At 45.2% G+C, this 25,626-nt stretch overlaps 1 protein-coding gene across 1 annotated transcript in view; it reads left to right on the top strand.

The window, feature by feature from the left end:
• The window catches only part of SIM2 (SIM bHLH transcription factor 2), a 132,098-nt gene that overhangs the window by 91,461 nt on the left and 15,011 nt on the right, over positions 1 to 25,626 (top strand). The window contains exons 5-6 of the mRNA XM_069760763.1: positions 22,439 to 22,524; positions 23,875 to 24,074. Coding sequence (XP_069616864.1) covers positions 22,439 to 22,524; positions 23,875 to 24,074 — 286 coding nt within the window. The remainder of the gene's footprint in view (positions 1 to 22,438; positions 22,525 to 23,874; positions 24,075 to 25,626) is intronic.

Raw genomic sequence — 25,626 nt, 5'->3', positions numbered from 1 at the left:
ACTACAGGGGTCTTAACGCCATCACCGTTAAGAATAAATACCCTTTGCCTTTGATATCTGAACTGTTTGATAGGCTTCGGGGAGCAAGGGAATTTACTAAATTAGATCTGCGGGGTGCTTACAACCTGATTCGCATCCGTGAGGGGGACGAATGGAAGACGGCTTTTAACACCAGGGATGGGCACTATGAATATCTGGTGATGCCCTTTGGGCTCTGTAATGCCCCAGCCGTTTTCCAAGACTTTGTGAACGATATCTTCCGGGATATGCTTTCCACCTCGGTCGTAGTCTATCTGGATGATATTCTCATCTACTCTCCAGATATTGACTCCCACCGGAGAGATGTTTGCAAAGTCTTCGACCTCCTACGGGCAAACTCCCTCTATGCCAAGTTGGAGAAGTGTATGTTTGAGCAGGAGTCCTTACCTTTCCTAGGCTACATCATCTCAGCCCAGGGATTGGCTATGGATCCTGCCAAACTACAGGCTGTGATGGACTGGCAGGAACCCCATTCTCTTAAAGTGGTGCAGCGCTTTATGGGGTTCATCAATTATTATCGTCAGTTCATCCCGCATTTCTCAACTTTGGTAGCTCCCTTGGTTGCCCTCACCAAGAAGGGGGCGAATCCCAAATTGTGGTCTGAGGAGGTCTCCAAGGCTTTTATCTCTATAAAGTCACACTTCGCTAGCGCTCCCATTCTTCATCGCCCCGATGTTGATAAGCCATTTATCATGGAGGTGGATGCCTCTTCTGTTGGTGCTGGAGCAGTCCTCTTCCAAAAGGATGCTCAAGGTCGGAAGCATCCTTGCTTCTTTTTCTCCAAGACCTTCGCACCAGCAGAGAGGAATTATTCCATCGGGGACAGGGAGTTGCTAGCCATGAAGTTGGCTTTCTCGGAGTGGAGACATCTCTTGGAGGGAGCACGTTTTCCCTTCCAAGTCTTCACAGATCACAAAAATTTGGTGTATCTGCAGACAGCTCAGCGGTTGAATTCTCGCCAGGCCAGATGGTCCTTGTTCTTCTCCCGGTTTCATTTCACCCTCCATTTCCTTTCTGGGGAGAAGAACATTCGGGCCGACGCTCTCTCTCGCTCCGTTGTGTCATCTGCGGAGGAGGAGGAGGAGCCTCGGCTTATTGTCCCCACCGAGAGTTTGAGAACCGTGGCCCCGGTTTCGCTGGAGTCTGTGCCCCCGGGCAAGACTTTTGTTCCATCTAGTTTGCGACCGGAGGTTCTCTCTTGGGCGCACTCGTCCAGGGTGGGTGGACATTTTGGTACTAAAAGGACATCAGAGTTACTGGCGAGGACATACTGGTGGCCGCATATGGCTCGTGATGTCGCGGAGTACGTTCGGGCGTGTGTCTCTTGCGCCAGGAACAAGACTCCTCGGCAACGGCCAGCTGGTTTGCTATATCCTCTGCCCGTGGCTGACAGGCCCTGGGAGATGGTCGGGATGGACTTTGTGGTTGGCTTACCCAAGTCTCATAATTGCACCATTATCTGGGTGATCACCGATCATTTTTCCAAAATGGTGCATTTGGTGCCTCTTCCACGGCTACCATCTGCACGGGCGTTGGCTGTCTTGTTTATCAAGCATATCTTTCGCTTACACGGTATGCCAGACAAAATTGTTAGTGACCGGGGTCCCCAGTTTGCGTCTCGATTCTGGAGGGAGCTATGTCGTCTACTCAGTATTGAGTTAAATCTCTCTTCGGCATATCATCCCGAGACGAATGGGTTGGTAGAAAGGGCCAACCAGACCTTGGTCACATATCTGCGACATTTTGTTTCTGCCAGACAGGATGACTGGGCATCCTTGCTACCGTGGGCAGAGTTTGCACTTAACAATGCCGTAGCCGACTCCACCGGTCAGACTCCATTCCTCTTAAATTACGGCCAGCATCCGCGTGTTCCTGTGCCCATGCCTGTGTCTTCCGCTGATCCCAGGGTGGCAGACTGGGCTGTGGAGGCACGGGACATTTGGGATCGCACGCAGGATGCCATTCGGGCCTCCAAGGAGAGAATGAGGTCCTCCGCCGATGTTCATCGGCGCCCCGCTCCGACTTTTGCCCCTGGCGACTTGGTGTGGCTCTCCGCCCGTAACATCAGGCTGCGAGTTGAGTCCACTAAGTTTGCTCCTCGCTACTTGGGTCCCTTCAAGGTTCTCGAACAGGTTAATCCTGTGGTCTACCGCCTGGCTCTTCCTCCATGCTTGGGTATCACCGACACCTTTCATGTGTCCCTCTTGAAACCCGTATACATGTCCCGGTTTTCCGAGTCATCTGCCGGGACATCGGGTTCGTCTACGGACGATTACGAGGTGAACGCTATTTTGGGGTGCAAGGTGGTACGCGGCAAAAAGTTTTATTTGGTGGATTTGGAAGGGTTATGGTCCAGAGGACAGGTCTTGGGAGCCTGCTGAAAACATTCGGGCCCCACAGCTCATTGCTGTCTTCGAGCGTAGCGAGGCCCAAGGAGGGGGGGGCCCTAGGAGGGGGGGTAATGTTAGGAGTTGAGTTTCCTCTGCTGCACAGGGGGAATCTCGATCCGTCTCCGCTGCGGTCTCCCATTCTCCTCCAGCCGCAGTGGAGTCTGCTCAGCAGGGACGTCGCTCCCAGTGTCTTGCTCGCTCTCACTCTGTACAGAGAGTTACTGCTGCTTCTTCAGCTCCTGCCACTAAAGTCAGTGCTGGTCAGCGGCGAGCGGACTTCCCTGGGACTAAGTCCTTGCCTGCGCACACTGAGCATGCCCAGAGCAAGATCTCCCGTTGGAGATCGAGGGTCATGTGCTCTGGCTCTGCAGCGCATTCCATTGGTCCTCTTGGCAGGCCCTGGAAGGGCAAAGTTTCTGTGGCCACTTCCTGTCCTGCAATTATATAAACTGCGCATGACCGCACGGCCATGCGCTAGTGTACAATTGAATACGTGTGTTTGTTGTGAGTGCAAGTCGTTCATTAAATACCCCTACCCTATTGTATGACTGTTCGCGTATGGAGTATGGCTGCTATCTAGCGCCCGACAAATCACTCAACGTGTCACACACGTATCAGCGTCTATTGCTGTGACCGCCAGTGCGGCGCCACGCGCCAGTAGTGCGCTTCCTGACCCACGTCTGGGTGCTTAGTGGTGCCTGCCAGCACGGCACAGTTCGCACTTCGGTGCTCTAATTATAAGAGTTGCCTAACACACCCTGTTGCGGTGTTGTGTCAGCAAGTGGTCTAATCGGACTTCAATCCTAGTTGGGGTTAAGTTCGCTGACTGCTTGCTCGCCTTCTATGTGCGGTACCGCGATCCTGTGACGCAACAGGATCGCTTCCTTCACGTTGGGTGAAGTTTAACCCACGCGAGTATACTTATGAGTACCGCCATATAGTCCGTCATTACTCAGCAGCAGGTTCCATCTCTGCACGGTGGACCCCGGGCTACGAACACTATCAGTCTTATTATTTGGTGCGTTCCGCTAGCCCTAACAATAGGTGGCAGCATTTTTTTCATTGGGGTAGTTAGATATAGAACCAGTCAACTATCTATTTGATATAACATATACTGTTCATGTATGAGTGAAATGTAAAAAAAATACTGGGTCCTGAACAAAGCTTTCAAAGGGATTTACCGAGATCAATTAAATTTGTGGCCAAATGGACTTAATGTCATAAAATAACAATAGAGACCAGTATTCTTTTGTTATTTTATGGCCTTTCCTCTATTTTGTCACATAGCCATACATGTTGTGGTTACCTTGAGATTACTAAGGCTGTAATTGAGTTAAAGAGTTCCATTGAGGTTAGATATAGGAGACCTCAGAGTGTTACACACATTTTCAAGGTAATTGGTGGCTTTCCAGTACTTGTAATTCATGGTGAATCGATTCACTGGGAAACAAATTTTTTATTCAATTTTGAAAAAATTGCTCATCTCTACTAGGGATGAGCGAATCTGTGGATGTTTACGTTCATCGGGTTTGATCGAACTTTATTCCAAAGTTCAGTTCACGTACCAGAACTGTACCCGAACTTGAACCAGAACCAGAAACCCCAAAGAAGTCAATGGAGACCCGAACTTTGGTGCTGTAAAATGGTGGTGGTAAGGGCTAGAGGGCTGCCCAAGGAAGCAGAGTCTTTCTCTGTCACCCCGGAACTCCGAACACTAAACTGGATTTCCTGGAGAAGTCCGTGTTCGGAGTTCTGCAACAAACACTAGGTGTCCGGTACGAACCCCCGATCTTTACAGTTTGGGATCACTCATCTCTAATCTCTACTAATTAGTGCTTGACAGAGCGCTGGAAGTTTGTGCTATGAGAGGGGGAGAGAGATCTTCTTCATTCATACCCTGCGGATTTTTTGTGGATTATTCCTGCCGATTCCGTTAGGGAAATCCATAGTTGATTACATGATGCAGAAACAATTCGTGCTCAACTGAACGTAAGCAGAAGCTTTTTTTAATACTCGTCATATATACCCAGAATTAGAACTAAGATAATAATTTACAATAAAAACTACATTTTTGGGGGAGGGTTTTTGGGAAATCTGTGTTGGAAATAAAAATCTGCAGCATGGATTCTGTTCTTTAGTGTTCTTAGTTGAGTGAGGACGGACTAGGCCGCAGGCCTTGAGGGAGGACGACATGACAGGGTTGAATGGGCCTATAGGGGGTGAGCGGAAAGGTGGGGGCAATATTGTGGAGTGAGATCAGGGTATTATTTGAATTGGGGTTTACGGATTGGCTGAGGGCAAGGTAGGCAGGAAGGTGGGGGCAGTAAAGGGGGGGTTGAATATAAAAGGGGGCACCCATCTTAGAGGAGCAACCATTTTGGTGCCCCTCTGACTTAGATAGCAAGCTCTGTGGGTTTAAGGATAATGGAGGTAGAGGCAATTTTACAGCACCTCCGTGATGCGGCTAAGACCAGGGGCGCAGGTTGGCTACAGGCGTCGCTGCAAGGCCTGCTTCCTGAGGGGGGACCTGGGTCATCTACTTCCCTGACTGAGGGCCGCCGGCCTAGGAGGTCTCGTCCTCCGGAGCGCCTGAGCCCAGAGGTCACCCCTAGGGCCCGTCGCCGTGTGAGGAGCCCCTCAAGGGACCCTCCGGTTCCAGCAGCTAACCGCGGCTCTAGCGAGTGCTGCCAGGGAGCCGGGAGGAATCCCATTAGTCGGCGGGGCCTACAGCGGGGGGAGGTGTCGGCCTCCCCTTCATCTGAAGGATCGTCTTCGCATGTGGATCCAGGGATGGGAGCGGCCGGTGCTCAGCCAGGAACGGGCCCGGCTCAGCGGCGACAAGTGGCACAGAGGAGAGGACGGGGGCCTGCGCGACGGGCTCCTCAGCCAGCGGTACGGCGCGGGGGGTCGGCGCACTTACCGGAGACTGCCGGAGCACAGGAGCCAGGTACAGGAGCGGCGGTGAGCCCATCCATCCGGGCCGCCGCTCAGCGTGGAAGGGAAGATTCTCGGGCGGCAGCAGCACAGGCCCAGGAGCGCAGAGCAGTCAGTGATGGGCGCCGGTTTAGCCCCGCCCACTCGCTGGCTGCTGCTGCTAGTAACCGTTGCAGTGCTGGAAGCACTGCAGTTAATGTGGATCTTTGGGATTGTCAGAGGGGGGTACAATCAGGAGCTGTAGAGGGGCAGAGGGCATTAGTGTATGGGGGGGTTGAGGCAGGTAGTGGGGGCAGGTTGGCGGAGCGTCCCGCTGCGCGCCTTGATTCATCGCGGGCAGCATCTATGGATCGGGACCACCCAGTGGATTCTATCTCTGCAACGACATCTCAGGACTGGCCCATGGAAGTTCGTGGAGCATCAAGCCCGCCCGGACACGGAGGAGCACGGACTGTAGGAGCGCATCTGGACCCGGGATCAGCGGCTGCTGGGATCACAGCGCCCAGGCAGCCAGGTGAGAGTGCCGTTTTACCTTCTTTATTACCATCACTAGCTCCTAGTGTTGATTCGGGTAGAGGGGAGGTTTCTATAGGGGGGGTTAGTGTTGGTGCAGGTATTTTAATGCAAGGGTTAAGAGATTTGTTTCAAATGTGGGAAACAAGGGGTAGGCAAATTGAACCGTCGCCGTTATCGGCGTGGTTGGGGAACGTTCGGGAGAGGGCAGTCCCCGGGGCGGAGGGAGTCGGCGACTATTGCGGACATGGATCCAGTATTTCACAGAGGGCTCCATTGGCACCTGGGTTGACATCAGTTGGTAGTTGTGAAGTAGTTCAGCAGGGGGGCTCGGCGATAACGGAAAGTGGGAATAAAGAGAAAGACGAATCAACTCGGGTGGATGATTCGGCTAAGGGGGAGGTGTACGTATGTTTTGAGGGGCCTTTGGGCGCGCATTTGAAACCTGAGGTAAAAGAGAGAATTTGGAAAGGGGAGTATGTTGAAATTTTCTCGCTACTCCCTTTAGAGCGCTTCAATTTAGACAAAGCCCGTAGGGATGATTCCAAAAAAGAGGACGAGGAGATGAGAAGGTTTAGATTAATTCCACGTACTTTTTCTAACTGGTTACAGGCTTTTGCGATTTTTGCTAGTGTCATAGGGGAAAAATCGCCGGAAACTTGTGCCCCATTGTTTTGCTATTTAGATATCATTGGGGAGGCATACAGGGTTTATGGGGGTCAAGGGTGGATTAGATACGATGAACAGTTTCGTCAACGTAAAGCAGTACGTCCAAATATTCGGTGGGATCACAAGGATATTTCTTTGTGGATGAGAGTGACAGCACCGGTCAGGCCGAGTCTGGGTTCTCAGTCATTTCTTGGGGGCACCGGGGGTTCAGGACAGTCGGGGCACTCGGTGGTCATGCAGAAGGGACTGTGTTTTGCCTTCAACGACGGGTCATGCAGATTTGGGACAAAGTGTAAGTTTAAGCACGAATGTTCATCATGCGGAGGTACCCATGGGGCAGCTAGATGTTTTAGGGGCGGAAAACAAAAAGGGGCAGATGGATTTGAAAAAAGGGGTGACTCCGGTGCGTCTAGCAGAGATGGAGCGGTTCCTAAGTAGATATCCTGATGAAAGGGCAGCGTCAACTTTGAGAAATGGTTTTAAGAATGGTTTTTCAATACCTTTTGTGGACGTTAAGGTGCAATGGTCCAAAAAGAATTTAAAATCGGCTTACGATTTTCCTCAAGTGGTCACGGAAAAATTGAATAAGGAGGTGTCGCTTGGAAGAATGGCTGGCCCATTTCAGTCTCTCCCTCTGGAAGGATTGAGAGTTTCCCCATTAGGGGTGGTGCCCAAAAAGGAGGCTAACAAATTTAGGCTAATCCATCATCTTTCGTTCCCAAAAGGTTTGTCAGTGAACGACGGCATTGATCCACAGTTGTGTTCAGTTCTTTATACGTCGTTTGACACAGCTATGGAGTGGGTGAGACATTGTGGACAGGGGGCTTTGTTGGCAAAAACCGATATTGAGGCCGCTTTTCGTTTGCTTCCTGTCAATCCGGATAGTTTACATTTGTTGGGGTGTTTCTGGAATGGGGGTTTCTATGTGGATCGTTGTTTGCCGATGGGCTGTTCCCTGTCGTGTGCATATTTTGAATTGTTCAGTACGTTTTTGGAGTGGACGGTAAAAGATGTATCCGGACTTCGATCTTGCATCCATTATCTGGATGATTTTTTGTTTGTTGGTCCAGCGCTCTCCGCGGACTGTTCAATTTTGCTTCATTCAATGGAGAGTGTGTCAAGCAGGTTCGGCGTTCCGTTAGCCGCTGACAAGACGGTAGGTCCGGTAACATGTTTGAGTTTTTTAGGCATCGAGATAGATACGGTTGCGATGGAATGTCGGCTACCTATGGATAAACTCGTGAGCATGAGAATGGACGTGAGGAGGGTGTATGAGTCAAAAAAGGTGACGTTGCATGTGGTGCAATCCTTGTTGGGGAAGTTGAATTTTGCATGCCGTATCATGCCAATGGGTAGGGCTTTTTGTCACAGACTGTCTTTGGCTACTGTTGGAGTTCAGTCTCCGTCTCATTTTATCAGGCTTCGAAAGGCCTTAAAGGATGATTTGAAAGTATGGATGCTTTTCCTGGATTCTTATAACGGGAAGTCACTATGGATTGCACCATTGGTGCCTGCGGAGGATTTGGGTTTTACGATTGGCCCAGTAGACGAGCAGGGTTTTTGTTTTGTCTTTCGAGGAAGTTGGTTAGCGTGTCGATGGCCGCCTTCATGGGTTGACAACGGTTTTTCTACTAATCGATTGCTGTGTATGGTTTTTCCCATTGCTGTTGCTTTATCTTTATGGGGATCAGAGGTCGGTAACATGAAGATTTGTTTCGGTTGTGAGTCGGAAGGCGCCGTGAGGGCGCTAAATTCACTATCATCCGCAGATTCGGCGTTGCTACGAGTTTTGCAGCATATCGTTTGGTTGGGCTTACGGTTTAACTTGTGGGTCACTGCGGAATTTCGGCTGTCTAATGAATCATTGACTGGTGACGCTATTTTTCATTCACAGTGGGATCGGGTTCCAGATGGCATGTCTCAAGTGGATCTCGTGCGAGTGTTCTGCCCGGAGGAATTATGGAAGCTTCCGTTGGGGCAGTAAGAGGGTTAATGTCTAGGTCATTGGCGCCAGGAACTTGGTCACATTATATTAAGGCTTGGGATACTTGGGAGGATTGGGACTTCTCGCTTGGATCAGATATGCATGACGACGAGAAATTGCTGTTGCTTTTGGGTCAAAAATGGGATTTAGGTTGGTCGGTACCTAAAGTCAATCAATTTTTGGCTGGTCTAGCATTCGGTTTTAAATTTAGGGGGTTACAGGACGTCACTAAATCATTTATGGTCCTCCAGGTGATGAAGGGGTGGCGTAAGGGTTGGAAAAGTTTAGATGGTCGTCGCCCTGTTTCCTATGAGATTTTATTGCAGTTAGGTGAGCAATTACCAAGGGTATGTGCTACTCAACCGGAGGTGGTTTTGTTTAAGTTGGCATTTGCTTTGGCATTCTTTGGGGCGTTTCGTTTGGGGGAGTTGGTCAGTCCCTCTAAGAATAAAAAAGGGGGGCTGCTGGGTCGGGATGTAGTTTTACATGGGGATAAGCTGGTGATTTGGCTGCGTCAATCAAAAACTGATTTGGCTGGAAAAGGGTGTAAAATTGTGCTATTCGAGGTGATGGGTTCCCCATTGTGCCCTGTATTATGTTTTAGGGAGTTTTCAGAGGGGAGGGTTTGGGATGATGAGCCACTGTTATTACACAGAGATGGATCGTTTTTATCTCGGTATCAGTTTGTCACTATATTTAAGCGCTGTTTGACGCAAGGGGGTATTTCGGCTGAGAATTTTTCGGGTCACTCATTTAGGATAGGTGCAGCCACGGAAGCGGCGAGAAGAGGTTTAGGGGAGGACGTGGTGCGGAGGATTGGTCGTTGGGAATCTGTGAGGTTTAGGTCTTATATTCGCCCGTCATTGGTTTAAAGGTGGTCTTGAGTTGGGTGAGGATTTAATCGGGTCGTGCTTTGTGATTATTATGTTTTGGTTTGTTGTTTTTTCTTTTCAGGAGAAAGGCCTTTACTTGCATGGATTATGGGCCATTCGTTTGTATTTTGGGCAGCGGTAAGAGCGGACGTTCGCCCTCAAGGGAGACAGCTCGGTGTGGAAAAGTCATCAGCGACCATACGTTGGATTGGAAAACGTGGAATGTATTGGAAGCAGCTTTTACCGGAATTTCATAAGTTTGGGCGTTTGGACCGGGTACCGGATTTACTGGTGATTCATTTGGGGGGCAACGACCTTGGTAAACGCCCCTGTAGAGAACTGATCAACGACATCAAATTTGATGTTTTAAGGTTGTGGGCTATGTTCCCGCGTTTGTTGGTAATCTGGTCGGATATTATTCCCAGGAAAGTTTGGTTTGGAGCACGATCAGTGCAGGGTATCAACAGGGCCAGAATAAAAGTTAATAGGGCAGTTTCCCGTTTTATGGTGCGGAATGGGGCTCTTGTAATTCGCCATTTGGATTTGGAGTCGGGAACCGGCAAGTATTGGAGAAAAGATGGAGTACATTTGAATGCTATCGGTTTGGACTTATGGTGTCTTGCGGTGCAGGAAGGTATCGAGAAAGGGCTGCGGGTGTGGCGGGACACAAATGTCTGAGGGGTCAGGACATTGGTGTTGGTGGCGGGGGGAATGGGGTCCTCGAAGTTGGTGGTGTTAAGAAATGGCGGATTGGAGGGGGGGGGGGATGTGTGAGATCCTGGACTCCCCCTGGTGTGGCTTAGAGAATCGGTAGTTATACAGTCGAGAAGACTGGGGACGTGGGATTTTTTGGAGGATATTGGCCGGGCGAGTCTTTAAGCGTCTCTGAGCTGGTGCCTAGCGGCTGGGGGCAGGGACACGACCTGGAGGCCAAATTTATGGAGATTGGATACGAGTTGGTTGACTCTTGGGGGCTTCGAGGACCGCCTTCCCTGGGGTTTTTCAATGTTAATAAATGTTATGTTTTAAATGTTAATAAAAGATGGCTGCTGTGGCCAAATTTATCCAAACAAATGTTTTATGTGTAGTTATTGGGTAGGGGGGCCACGACAGTGTGGGAAGTCAGTAGATACTAGTAAATAAGGTTATTGGTCAATTTAAGCGAAACTCACAGGCATCATGAATACCTAATGTCAAGTGAGGACGGACTAGGCCGCAGGCCTTGAGGGAGGACGACATGACAGGGTTGAATGGGCCTATAGGGGGTGAGCGGAAAGGTGGGGGCAATATTGTGGAGTGAGATCAGGGTATTATTTGAATTGGGGTTTACGGATTGGCTGAGGGCAAGGTAGGCAGGAAGGTGGGGGCAGTAAAGGGGGGGTTGAATATAAAAGGGGGCACCCATCTTAGAGGAGCAACCATTTTGGTGCCCCTCTGACTTAGATAGCAAGCTCCCACCCACCCTCCCTTTTTGAATGGGGTAATTACTGGTTGGATCACAATTTTGGAACTTTAAGGTTAATTTAATGATGGCAGCGAGGGTTAAATTCATGGCGCTAAAGGGAATTAGTTATGCTTCGTCGCGGCAGCAGGGCGGGGGGAATGGGGTCCTCGAAGTTGGTGGTGTTAAGAAATGGCGGATTGGAGGGGGGGGGGGATGTGTGAGATCCTGGACTCCCCCTGGTGTGGCTTAGAGAATCGGTAGTTATACAGTCGAGAAGACTGGGGACGTGGGATTTTTGGAGGATATTGGCCGGGCGAGTCTTTAAGCGTCTCTGAGCTGGTGCCTAGCGGCTGGGGGCAGGGACACGACCTGGAGGCCAAATTTATGGAGATTGGATACGAGTTGGTTGACTCTTGGGGGCTTCGAGGACCGCCTTCCCTGGGGTTTTTCAATGTTAATAAATGTTATGTTTTAAATGTTAATAAAAGATGGCTGCTGTGGCCAAATTTATCCAAACAAATGTTTTATGTGTAGTTATTGGGTAGGGGGGCCACGACAGTGTGGGAAGTCAGTAGATACTAGTAAATAAGGTTATTGGTCAATTTAAGCGAAACTCACAGGCATCATGAATACCTAATGTCATGAGTATTACAAAGCGGCTGCCTCCATTTATTCCTTACACAGTTACTTTAGGCCACATCATCCTAGAAATCCAGCATTCCCAATCCATCATCTTTAGGTATTGTATGTGACAGAAATGAACATTATGAATAGTGTAAACCAGAGGGGACATAAAACACCGGGCCAGACGCTCTGAGGCTTTCTGTGTATCAGGGGCCGCAACAAGCTCTGGCTCCCCAGATGAAGTATTAAAACCAGCTGCTGGTGTTTGCGGACAAGGAGATAGAAATTACTTCTGATCTCTCCATTCTCCTATCACACTCTTCATTTTCCAGCAGACAGACGTCCTTTACCCATAATTTACGCCAACCACATGAAAGAAGCAAGAAGCCCTTGGTGGTTCCAGTTCATGTAATGCTGTCTGAGCGCTCAGAGATATCGGGGTTCCTCCCTGTGCCGCCAGAGGAGCTAAAACTCAGTACAAGGCTTCCATTCACAGGCAGATTTTGGCTTAGTATTTTTATAAGTTTCATTATTTTTAACTTTATAAGTTTTTTACAAACATTTTGGGGGGCATTTTTTTTTTTACATACAGACATTTATTTTTTTTTAATAAAATAAAGCTGTACCTAAATCATGCTTTTGGGCGCCAAAAGTGTGAAATAAACTTTGCGATAAAAGTAAACTTTGGACGTTAGTCGGTCACGGTCGTAGCATTTCATGCCTTAAAAAAATTGCAGAAAGTTTTATTTTTTAAAGGGTGTAATTCTGACTTAATTTGCAGCCAAAAACTGTTTTACATTAGACGCATCATATTTAATATGTGTATTTGTCATGTTCTTCAACACGATTGATAAGGGAGCTTGGAGCGATTTGTAGGGGGAGCGGCATGACTTAGATGGCACCACTATAGACCCAAAGTTTGGCATAAATTTGGGGTGAAAACTTAAAATAAGCTCAATGTGTGCCACGTTTCGGAATCCGCATGAGCCAATTAGATAACTTTGGCGCATCTTTAGATAGAACACTTTTATTTACAGCTGTTTTTACACCACCGGCCCCAACTAACAAATTTGCAAACTTTTTTTTTAAAAAGTCACTCTTGATAAATCTCTCTTACAGCTCACTGGAATCGCTCACCCTGCCCAATATTAATAGAAAAAAAAAATCAACTTTTTGTCAACTTCACTGGCAATAACAATTTAAGGATTATTTCATTTCATGATTATGGGCAACTTTGACATTGAATAAATTATTTATACATATGTTAATGATTTTCTTTAGCTAATAAAATCGCACTAAGTTTCAGTCTGTAATTTTATTTTGCATAGTCACATAGGTTGAAAAAAGCCCCGCCCCCAGTCCATCAAATTCAGCCTTTCTCCACCAATTGTACATTTTGTCACTAAATTATCTATAACCCGCAATGTTATGTGTACTGAGGAAATCATCCAGCCCTTGTATAAAAGCTTTTATAGTGTCGGCATTCTGCAGTCTGACTGCTCGAACTGTAGAGAACCCTTTCCTACTTAGCTGCCGGAATCACCTTTCCTTCACCCGTAATGAGTGCCTCCTAGTCCTCAGTATGGTTTTTGGAAGGAATAAGTCATGTGCCGTCCTTTGTACTGGCCACACATATATTTACACGTGTAAATGAGATCTCCTTGGCGACTTTTTTCTAAGCTAAACAACCTCTCATCATACGAGAGGCCTCCATCCCTGGTAATAATCTAGTTGCCGCCTTTGGACTATTTTCTGAATATCCTTTTATAAAATTTGGAGCCCAAAACTGGATCCCATATTCTAGATGTGGCCTCACCATTGATTTATAAAGGGGTAACAATATGTTATGATCGCGGGATTTAATCTCTCTTTTTATAAACTCTAATATCTTGTTTGCTTTAGCGGCTGCTGCTTGACATTGAGGACTGCTGCCCAGCATACTTGTAACAAGAATACCCAAATCTTTCTATTATTATTATTTATTTATTTTTAAAGTACCATCAATTCCAGGGTGCTGTACATACCTTGTGGGAATAAAAGGACTAGAAATAGGAAAAACCCAATGTGGCTAAACAAAGAAGTAAGACAGGCAATTAACAGTAAAAAGAAAGCATTTGCACTACTAAAGCAGGATGGCACCATTGAAGCTCTAAAAAACTATAGGGAGAAAAATACTTTATCTAAAAAACTAATTAAAGCTGCCAAAAAGGAAACAGAGAAGCACATTGCTAAGGAGAGTAAAACTAATCCCAAACTGTTCTTCAACTATATCAATAGTAAAAGAATAAAAACTGAAAATGTAGGCCCCTTAAAAAATAGTGAGGAAAGAATGGTTGTAGATGACGAGGAAAAAGCTAACATATTAAACACCTTCTTCTCCACGGTATTCACGGTGGAAAATGAAATGCTAGGTGAAATCCCAAGAAACAATGAAAACCCTATATTAAGGGTCACCAATCTAACCCAAGAAGAGGTGCGAAACCGGCTAAATAAGATTAAAATAGATAAATCTCCGGGTCCGGATGGCATACACCCACGAGTACTAAGGGAACTAAGTAATGTAATAGATAAACCATTATTTCTTATTTTTAGGGACTCTATAGCGACAGGATCTGTTCCGCAGGACTGGCGCATAGCAAATGTGGTGCCAATATTCAAAAAGGGCTCTAAAAGTGAACCTGGAAATTATAGGCCAGTAAGTCTAACCTCTATTGTTGGTAAAATATTTGAAGGGTTTCTGAGGGATGTTATTCTGGATTATCTCAATGAGAATAACTGTGTAACTCCATATCAGCATGGGTTTATGAGAAATCGCTCCTGTCAAACCAATCTAATCAGTTTTTATGAAGAGGTAAGCTATAGGCTGGACCACGGTGAGTCATTGGACGTGGTATATCTCGATTTTTCCAAAGCGTTTGATACCGTGCCGCACAAGAGGTTGGTACACAAAATGAGAATGCTTGGTCTGGGGGAAAATGTGTGTAAATGGGTTAGTAACTGGCTTAGTGATAGAAAGCAGAGGGTGGTTATAAATGGTATAGTCTCTAACTGGGTCGCTGTGACCAGTGGGGTACCGCAGGGGTCAGTATTGGGACCTGTTCTCTTCAACATATTCATTAATGATCTGGTAGAAGGTTTACACAGTAAAATATCGATATTTGCAGATGATACAAAACTATGTAAAGCAGTTAATACAAGAGAAGATAGTATTCTGCTACAGATGGATCTGGATAAGTTGGAAACTTGGGCTGAAAGGTGGCAGATGAGGTTTAACAATGATAAATGTAAGGTTATACACATGGGAAGAGGGAATCAATATCACCATTACACACTGAACGGGAAACCACTGGGTAAATCTGACAGGGAGAAGGACTTGGGGATCCTAGTTAATGATAAACTTACCTGGAGCAGCCAGTGCCAGGCAGCAGCTGCCAAGGCAAACAGGATCATGGGGTGCATTAAAAGAGGTCTGGATACACATGATGAGAGCATTATACTGCCTCTGTACAAAACCCTAGTTAGACCGCACATGGAGTACTGTGTCCAGTTTTGGGCACCGGTGCTCAGGAAGGATATAATGGAACTAGAGAGAGTACAAAGGAGGGCAACAAAATTAATAAAGGGGATGGGAGAACTACAATACCCAGATAGATTAGCGAAATTAGGATTATTTAGTCTAGAAAAAAGATGACTGAGGGGCGATCTAATAACCATGTATAAGTATATAAGGGGACAATACAAATATCTCGCTGAGGATCTGTTTATACCAAGGAAGGTGACGGGCACAAGGGGGCATTCTTTGCGTCTGGAGGAGAGAAGGTTTTTCCACCAACATAGAAGAGGATTCTTTACTGTTAGGGCAGTGAGAATCTGGAATTGCTTGCCTGAGGAGGTGGTGATGGCGAACTCAGTCGAGGGGTTCAAGAGAGGCCTGGATGTCTTCCTGGAGCAGAACAATATTGTATCATACAATTATTAGGTTCTGTAGAAGGACGTAGATCTGGGTATTTATTATGATGGAATATAGGCTGAACTGGATGGACAAATGTCTTTTTTCGGCCTTACTAACTATGTTACTATGTTACTATGTTACATGCGAGGAGGATTTATATACATAAAATACATTTATAATATACAAGTACAGAAAACAAACTAACAGTGACAGACGGGGACTGTTTATTTACAGGCTCTTTGATATGCGGTTTGAAGCTTAAAGCAAGTTTTAAATTTTTCTCTTGTGGGTGTGTCCCTCAAAGTAATATCAGCTGAAAGCTCTGTGTCTCTCCCAGATTTGTGTGTCACTCCCTTTAATATAGGCTGGTTGTCAGCGACATGTTTCTTCCAGGTCTGTGTGTCTCTCCCGGTAACATAGGCTGGATGTGTGCTCCTTGTCTCTTCCAGTTCTGTGTGTCTCTCCCAGTATTATAGGCTGGATGTGTGCTCCTTGTTTCTTCCAGGTCTGTGTGTCTCTCCCGGTAATATAGGCTGGATGTGTGCTCCTTGTTTCTTCCAGGTCTGTGTGTCTCTCCCGGTAACATAGGCTGGATGTGTGCTCCTTGTCTCTTCCAGTTCTGTGTGTCTCTCCCAGTATTATAGGCTGGATGTGTGCTCCTTGTCTCTTCCAGGTCTGTGGGTCTCTCCCTGTAATATAGGCTGGATGTGTCATCCATGTCTCTTCCAGTTCTGGGTGTCTCTCCCGGTAATATAGGCTGGATGCGTGCTCCTTGTCTCTTCCAGGTCTGTGTGTCTCTCCTGTTAATATAGGCTGGATGCATGCTCCATGTCTCTTCCAGGTCTGTGTGTCTCTCCCAGTATTATAGGCTGGATGTGTGATCCTTGTCTCTTCCAGGTCTCTGTGTCTCCCCCGGTAATATAGGCTGGATGCGTGCTCCTTGTCTCTTCCAGGTCTGTGTGTCTCTCCTGTTAATATAGGCTGGATGCATGCTCCATGTCTCTTCCAGGTCTGTGTGTCTCTCCCGGTAATATAGGCTGGATGTGTGATCCTTGTCTCTTCCAGTTCTGGGTGTCTCTCTCAGTAATATAGGCTGGATGTGTGATCCTTGTCTCTTCCAGGTCTCTGTGTCTCTCCCGGTAATACAGGCTGGATGTGTGCTCCTTGTCTCTTCCAGGTCTGTGTGTCTCTCCTGGTAATATAGGATGGATGCATGCTCCATGTCTCTTCCAGGTTTTTGTGTCTCTCCCGGTAATATAGGCTGGATGTGTGCTCCTTGTCTCTCCCAGGTATATGTGTCTCTCACAGTAATACAGGCTGGATGCATGCTCCTTGTCTCTTCCAGGTCTGTGTGCCTCTCCCGGTAATATAGGCTGGATGCGTGCTCCTTGTCTCTTCCAGGTCTGTGTATCTCTCCCGGTAATATAGGCTGGATGTGTGCTCCTTGTCTCTTCCAGGTCTGTGTGTCTCTCACAGTAATATAGGCTGGATGTGTGCTCCTTGTCTCTTCCAGGTCTGTGTGTCTCTCACAGTAATATAGGCTGGATGTGTGCTCCTTGTCTCTTCCAGGTCTGTGTGTCTCTCACAGTAATATAGGCTGGATGTGTGCTGTGCTCCTTGTTTCTTCCAGTTCTGGGTGTCTCTCTCAGTAATATAGGCTGGATGTGTGCTCCTTGTCTCTTTCAGGTCTGTGTATCTCTCCCGGTAATATAGGCTGGATGTGTGCTCCTTGTCTCTTCCAGGTCTGTGTGTCTCTCACAGTAATATAGGCTGGATGTGTGCTCCTTGTCTCTTCCAGGTCTGTGTGTCTCTCACAGTAATATAGGCTGGATGTGTGCTGTGCTCCTTGTTTCTTCCAGTTCTGGGTGTCTCTCTCAGTAATATAGGCTGGATGTGTGCTCCTTGTCTCTTTCAGGTCTGTGTATCTCTCCCGGTAATATAGGCTGGATGTGTGCTCCTTGTCTCTTCCAGGTCTGTGTGTCTCTCACAGTAATATAGGCTGGATGTGTGCTCCTTGTTTCTTCCAGTTCTGTGGGTCTCTCCCGGTAATATAGGCTGGATGTGTGCTCCTTGTCTCTTCCAGATCTGTGTTTCTCTCCCGGTAATATAGGCTGGATGTGTGCTCCTTGTCTCTTCCAGGTCTGTGTGTCTCTTCCGGTAATATAGGCTGGATGTGTGCTCCTTGTCTCTTCCAGGTCTGTGTGTCTCTCCCGGTAAAATAGGCTGGATGCATGCTCCTTGTCTCTTCCAGGTCTGTGTATCTCTCCCGGTAATATAGGCTGGATGTGTGCTCCTTGTCTCTTCCAGGTCTGTGTGTCTCTCCCGGTAATATAGGCTGGATGCATGCTCCTTGTCTCTTCCAGATCTGTGTGTCTCTCCTGGTAGTATAGGCTGGATGCGTGTTCCTTGTTTGTTACAGGTCGGTGTGTCTCTCACAGTAATATAGGCTGGATGTGTGCTCCTTGTCTCTTCCAGGTCTCTATGTCTCTCCCGGTAATATAGGCTGGATGTGTGATCCTTGTCTCTTCCAGGTCTGTGTGTCTCTCCCGGTAATATAGGCTGGATGCGTGCTCCTTGTTTCTTACAGGTCGGTGTATCTTCCCCGGTAATATAGGCTGGATGTGTGCTCCTTGTCTCTTCCAGGTCTCTGTGTCTCTCCTGGTAATATAGGCTGGATGTGTGCTCTTTGTCTCTTCCAGGTCTGTGTGTCTCTCCCGGTAATATAGGCTGGATGCATGCTCCTTGTCTCTTCCAGGTCTGTGTATCTTCCCCGGTAATATAGGCTGAATGCGTGCTCCTTGTTTCTTACAGGTCGGTGTTTCTCTCACAGTAATATAGGCTGGATGTGTGCTCCTTGTCTCTTCCAGGTCTCTGTGTCTCTCCCGGTAATATAGGCTGGATGTGTGCTCCTTGTCTCTTCCAGGTCTCTGTGTCTCTCCCGGTAATATAGGCTGGATGCATGCTCCTTGTCTCTTCTAGGTGTGTGTATCTTCCCCAGTAATATAGGCTGGATGTGTGCTCCTTGTCTCTTCCAGTTCTGTGTGTCTCTCTCAGTAATATAGGCTGGATGCATGCTTCTTGTCTTTTACAGGTCTGTGTGTCTAACAGTAATATAGGTTGGATGCATAATCCATGTCTCTTCCAGGTCTATGTGTCTCTCACAGTATTATAGGTTGGATGTTAGCACCATGTCTCTCTCCCAGTAATACAGGCTGAATGTGAGCTCTGTGTATATTTAGTACACTGCTATTTTTAGCTTATATATCAGCACAGCTTCCATCCTGCACTTACTTCCTCTTCATGTACTTTCCTCCTTTTCTACGGACTTTTTTCTGCCCTCCCTGAGACTATTGATACGCTCCACTATGTCCCCACTGTAATAAAAAAATCTCTGCTTAACCTCCTCTCCTCCCTGATGCTATTTCTAACCCTAATAGATGGGAGGGGGATGGTGTAGAGCGCCATCAGGACCCGCAGACTGCCCGATTTCTCACAATTTTTGTAGCTAACTCAGCAAGATAAAGGGTTTGCAGATGCTTCGCAGCAGCAAATTGGTTAAAATACTTTTAATGAACAATATTTAGAACGTTTCTTTACTTTGTATTTAGAACGTTAATCGACAATAAAAAAAAAAAAATCTAAATCTTAAATAGTGGCGGAGTATGGCCCCAAAAAATCCTATATAACATTTTACGCTCCGATATTTATTCCTGGAAGCTCAGACCTCTACTGTACATGAGCAGTGATGTAACCATTATCCGGATCTTTGACGCTAATCGTACATGTACCATTAACTCACCGCAGAATATTTTATAAAAGGATTGGTAGAAATTTCCATAAGTGGCATAATGCACTTAATGCAGTTCATGTTTCCCGCTATGTAACATCATAATATAACACAAGTCTGGCGGAGGTGATATTCCACACCGCAGTCTGTTCTCCTACTTCCACCCCCGGCCATATTCCTTCTGGATGATGAATATTTATACAGACATTGGCGACTCCTGGAAACAATGTAGTATTGGGTATACAGCAGTGAGGTTTATGTCGAAACCTCTGCCGAATTCCCGTATGATCAGAGCACGAGGTAGAACATGGGTGACGTCGAAGGAGCAAATCCTGTTAATATTCAAAGAATAAAATGTAACAGGATTCAAACAGTCAGCAACATTCACACCGATTTCCTTAGCTCACACTAGAACCTATGGACCAAAACAAAGAGAATAATTATTATTATTATCTATTTCTGAGCAATAAGAAGGTGCTTGTCTATCTGTGATTAATTGCAACCGGGATGCCTATCTTTGTTTAATTATAAGGGTTCTGAGTAATTAAAGGGGAGATGTTACTTGCCATAAATATGTATTTTTCCCCCCTGGTGTAAATGCCGCTGTTCTCCTGAATCCGGAGTTGTTTTTCTTTTGTTCCTGCACCTCTCCGTTCCTGAGATATGGCCCGTTCTTTCCTGCATATGATCTACTTTTGTTATCTAGGTGGGTGTGGTCATCAAGTAGACTCCCATAAAAAAAAGAGTCGGGGGCCACTCCCACTTGACTAGATTTATGCACAGGGAATATGGGGCCATATCTCAAGAACGGAGAGGCGCATAAATAAAAGAAAAACATTGTCGGATTCAGGAAAACTGCGGCATTCATATCAGGTAAAAATATTTTACCTACAGAAAGTGTTATGGTCCTAGAACAATGTGAGAAATCAAGATTAGAAGCTAAATGTAAATTAGCCTGGAAGTGGATGCACTCACTAATTTCAGTAGTAAAATCAAGTTCACTTTAAGGAAAATAAATTAGCCAGATAGATAAAATTGGCCAAATGTGCTACTATTAGTTAAAGGCAAGAACTTGCACCAAATTCCTACAAAATACAAAAAAATTAAATAAATAGAAGAAATAAATCCATTTAACGAAATACGTTTTGTAGAAAACAGCGGAGAAACCTGGAAAAGGCATTTATTCCATGACCCTCAGTGTGAGGTTCTCCGAATTCCCAAGATAGACTTTTTTTTTAATGAGAGAGAAGCCGGTAAATCTTGGGAGAAATTATATACAAAACGACTATTATTACTACATTAGCCTCCGTACTGAGGGATATTGGACGTGACAGGGTAAATGGATACCCCGTTATTTACTAAGAGGCTGTAATTTCCTAAATTATTCCTAATCCCAAAACCTAAAACCCTCTGAAGCTTTGTAGAGCTGGTACACCTAACTACAAATCGGTATCTACACATACGAGAATAAAGTAGTAACCTCACAGCTTACCGTCGTAGCACATTATGTTCCCAAATATGATGGAAAAATGGAAGATATTGTCCATGTTTTCTTGACGTTTGGGTTCACGCCTGTTAGAGAGGGTATGATTGTGGAGTGTATCACTTGTAGAAGAATATGTTATGGCCCAAGAGACCTGAAGAAGAATATTTTATAGCCCACGAGATTGGGCGAACAATATCATATTTCTTAAGAAACCAAGAGAAGAATATCTTATTCCCAAAGTTACTCAAAGACTAGTAGGATTGTTCCCATCGGAAAAACTCCTTTCTATACCCTTATAGGTCACTTAGACATCATGGTTGGGAGCTACTCAAGAGCCTACTCTTTGAACCAGAACAAATAGCATATCATAATTAACAAAATGATGGAAACATGGAAGATATTGTCCATGTTTTCTTGACTTTAGGTCCATGCTTATCACTGAGGACATCATTTTGGAGTGTAATATTTTGTAGCATAACATCATATAGCCCAAGGGACCTGAAGAAGAATATCTTATAGCTCAAAAAATGTAGGAAGAACATCTTATAGATCAAGAGACCTGAAGAAGAATATCTTATAGCTCAAAAATGTCGGAAGAACATCTTATAGATCAAGAGACCTGAAGAAGAATATCTTATAGCTGAAAAGATGTAGAAAAGAACAACTTATAGACCAATAGACCTGAAGAAGAATACGTTATAGCTCAAAAGCCATAGAGAAGAACATCTTATAGTCAAAGATACTCAATGACTGATAGAATCCATCAGGACAACCCTCGTTTGTGTATCCTAGTAGATCACTTGGACGTATTAGTGGGTTCCTACTCATGACCCTACTCTTATAGACTTGAGCCATCAATGAATTTAATGGACAATCACTCATCTAAATGGCCACCATGTAATACCACATTTCCATTTCAACCTACCCAGCTCTATTGGCCTCACCGCCTACCGATATTGACAGTTTCCATGGGATTTTGGCAACAAGTTGATCGTCCTCAGTCATCTAACTCTAGTCTCTGTAAAAACTAATTTTTTGGTTTACACTTGTTCATTAGGAGCCGCACTTCTGGTTCCTCTTTGGGATCACTAACCGATGGTTTGATTTCCAGTAATATCTCATTCCACAAGAATGGACTCCAGAGTCTGCTGGACATTCGGGGTTACATATTCAAAACTCCAGACCTCTATAAGGGAGGTTCTTCATTTTCTTAAATCCTCTATTGTCCAGAAAGTTTTAATTTCTGTGTGTAATTCTTTCATCCATCATACATCCTAAGACAACTTTCATGGTGTTATATTGGTTCCAACCCACCAAACTTTGCGATAGACAATTAAAACTCTGGCCCTAATAATTTTTTTTCTTGATTAAAGTAATTGTTCATTTGTATTTCATTAACTGGACTGGATTGAAACTGCAAGCTGCTGAATCCTTTTGTATGACCGTTGTACTACCACCTCTTCCTTTACCAGGCTACCGGTATCATCGATAATAAGGCTGAAAGCTCAGCTGATAATGTTATCATTCTGTTCCTTTATTATCTACACCCAACCCAGTGTTCAACAATATCCCATGGTTACCATCCGCTCTATTTTTAATTAAGACTTCTCATGAGCTGCACCTGCTCACTGGAATGACTTACCTAAGATCATGACTGCCTCAATGTAACTCCTAACATCCATAGTTTTATGCGAGCCTTGTTATGATGTGACGTTATTCCATGACCGCTTCCATCTTCTTGCAGAATACGAAATTGAACGTTCTTTTTTTCTACGGATGAAATGTGTTTTGGCCAAAAGAAATGCAGGACTCACATGTAGTGGATACAAGGTAAGTGAAACCACTGATGAGATAACTTGTAGTTGTGTTCACACATTCATATCGATTGAGGGATGGATCTCTGTTTTCTGCGTCATGCAGCAGAAGTTCCACGAGACATTTAATATGCAGCAGAGGTTTTTTGCGTTTTTTTAATCGAATGTTGTTCTGACTATAGAAAAGTCCTGTCACCATTCCTGACTTTTTAACTAGATATAAGTCTATCCTATCAGCCTGCGTAGACCTGATTTAGTTGCATAGATAGGAGGAAAGCAACTACTGACTCTAAGGCTGGTTTCACATGTCCAAAACTTGTTGTCCGAGTACTGAGGTCCATATCGGCAGTGGGTCTTCTGACCCAAACTCAAAAGCTTCATGGGCATTTGTGAGGCTGTTAGTTTCTGGTCAGGAGACTACTGGCCGGTCATCACAGTCAGTACTCGGACTATGAATGTTGGTGATATGCTTCCTCTTCTAAGCTCAGTTGCTCTGCTCCAGACTTGTCTTGCCATCAGTTTCTAGGACAGGAAGCATTTGTCTCTTAACTACTTCTAGTTGGCCATATTACTCTTTAAGGGTTTACTATCAGTCAGTCCTAATTTACCCAATCTCAGTTCTCCCTAGTAGTTAATTACAGCGAGCACTGAATTCGAGCCCCACCTCATCTAGTTTTTTTGGACATCAGGGACGTGTAGGAAGTCCCTAACTTCTCCTCGAATGTACTAGAATTGAATACCACTGGCTGTATGGCTTTTCATTGTTCAAAATATGCCATACGGTTTCAGAGATTTGGGCCTTTGTATTTAGTGCTAGCTTTTATGGTTATTACAAGGAGATGGGACATAGTAACGTAGTTATTAAGGTTGAAGGAAGACTTTAAGTCCCTCTAGTTCAACCCGTAGCCTAACCTAACATGCCCTAACATGTTGATCCAGATGTGTTTTTCAGGATTCCTTGGGGGGGTGTCCTTAGTCTGCTCTGCCACACCCACTAAGGACACCCCCCCAAGGAATCCTGAGAACCACACCCCCTTGGTAATAACCATAAAAAAATAGCACTAAATAAAAAGGCCCATATCTTTGGAACGGTATGTTGGATTTAAAAAAAACCAAAAGCGACATAATCAGGGGAGCAGCAAGAATGAAATAAGAGGAAAAAGTGGCCACTGGTGATTGATCCTCTTAAAAAGTTTCTTTTTTTTTACAGAAATATCCTTTTAGTTGTGTGCCCTGATACTCGAAGTGTCTCAGGAGTGACCTTTGCCTGTGTAATATTACAGTAACGTGGGGTATAGTGAATATGTAATATTGCAGAGCCGGTCTGTTTAGTACATATGTGATATGTTTTATCTTTACATGACAGGTGATTCACTGCAGTGGGTATCTGAAAATAAGGCAGTATATGCTGGACATTTCTTTGTATGACTCCTGCTATCAAATTGTAGGGCTAGTGGCAGTGGGTCAATCCTTACCCCCGAGCGCCATCACGGAGATCAAACTCCACAGTAACATGTTTATGTTCAGAGCAAGTCTGGACCTCAAACTCATTTTTCTGGACTCCAGGTAAGCGGCTACGTAAAACCAGTGTGTCCTATAAAACCATAATGCACTTATCTGCTATCGTCACTGCAGTCGTATCAGTCAATTTCTACTTGTTCATGGCAATGCTGCATGTAATGGGCACCATGCAGGACCAGCCTTACTCATGAACCCAAAGACTGGACCTGTCACTATGTTATGTTCAAATACAACATGGGTCTGGAATACGACCACGTGAATGAACCTAATGGTTGCTAAAATCATCCTCAATGGGATTTAGATCCTGACTCATTGCTGCCACTTCAGAACTCTCCAGAGCTTTGTTTCCATCCATTTCTAGAGGCTTCTTGAAGTATGTTTGGAGTCATTGTCCTGCTGGAAGACCCATAACCTAGGATACAAACCCAGCTTTCTGACACTGGGCACTACATTGTGACCCAAAATTCTTTAATAATCTTCAGATTTCATGATACCTTGCACACAGCTAAAGGACCCAGTGCCAGAGGCAGCAAAACAACCTCAAAACATCTTGAACCTCCATCATATTTGACTGTAGGCACTGTGTTCTTTTCTTTGTAGGCCTCATTCTGTTTTTGGTAAACAGTAGAATGATGTGCTTTACTAAAAAGCTCTATATTGGTCTCATCTGTCGACAAGACACTTTCCCCAAAAATTTTTTAGCTTAACAACGTACATTTTGGCAAACTGCAGTCTAGCTTTTTATGTCTGTGTCATCAGTGGGGTCCTCCTAGATTTCCTGACATAGCGTTTCATTCCATTTAAATGCCGCCAGATAGTTCGAGCCGACACTGATGTTCCCCGAGCTGGCAGGACAGCTTGAATTTGTTGGAAAAAAAATGCCAATTTCTGGAACAATTTCAAGGGTCCCAACTCTTTTGGCCATGACTGTCTGGGCATATATTTATTTATTTAAAAATTAAATTTAGGTAACACCTCTTTCCCAATTTGAAAATATTTGTATGTATATAATATATAGTGTTGCTGCATTTTTAAATGTCCAAGTCTAATATTATTTAACCTATACAGTAAATCCTGTAAAGATAAAGTAAACTGAAACATCAAAATTGCTATTTTTAATTTCCCCCAAAAATGTAATAAAAAATAAGAATGATGCTAACAAAAACTACAGCTTTGTGCATAAAAACATCTACGTTGATAGGAAAATCAAAAAAGGGTAACAGGTCTCAGAAAATAAAGAAGGGGGGCTGTAATGGGCGCAGCTGGATGAAAGCCCCCACATGACTGCGTTGCCAAGAAGGGAGTTTTAGAGTTTTGAATAAAAAAAGGGATCTTATAGGTGATTGGTGGAAATTTTTGAATAAGGGGTGGACCTAGTGGGGAAAGGAGGCAGGGGCTGGAGAAGTGCGGGAAGGATCACTTGTGAGGTGAATCATCAGGAGAGAAGCCCACCCTCCCTCCCTTTATTGTGGATTAGTTTAAGTGAACAGTTTGATGGAGGGGTAGCCGGGGAGTTGGGTTTTTTCTCATCTCGGTTTTTTAATCAGTTATTGCCAGAGGGGAGTTTTCGTTATCATTGTCACAGTGGCAGTTTTGG

Source organism: Ranitomeya imitator, chromosome 3 (genome assembly GCF_032444005.1).
Source record: "Ranitomeya imitator isolate aRanImi1 chromosome 3, aRanImi1.pri, whole genome shotgun sequence".
Classification (NCBI taxonomy): Eukaryota; Metazoa; Chordata; class Amphibia; order Anura; family Dendrobatidae; genus Ranitomeya; species Ranitomeya imitator.
This window is presented reverse-complemented; position numbering and strand designations above follow the sequence as displayed.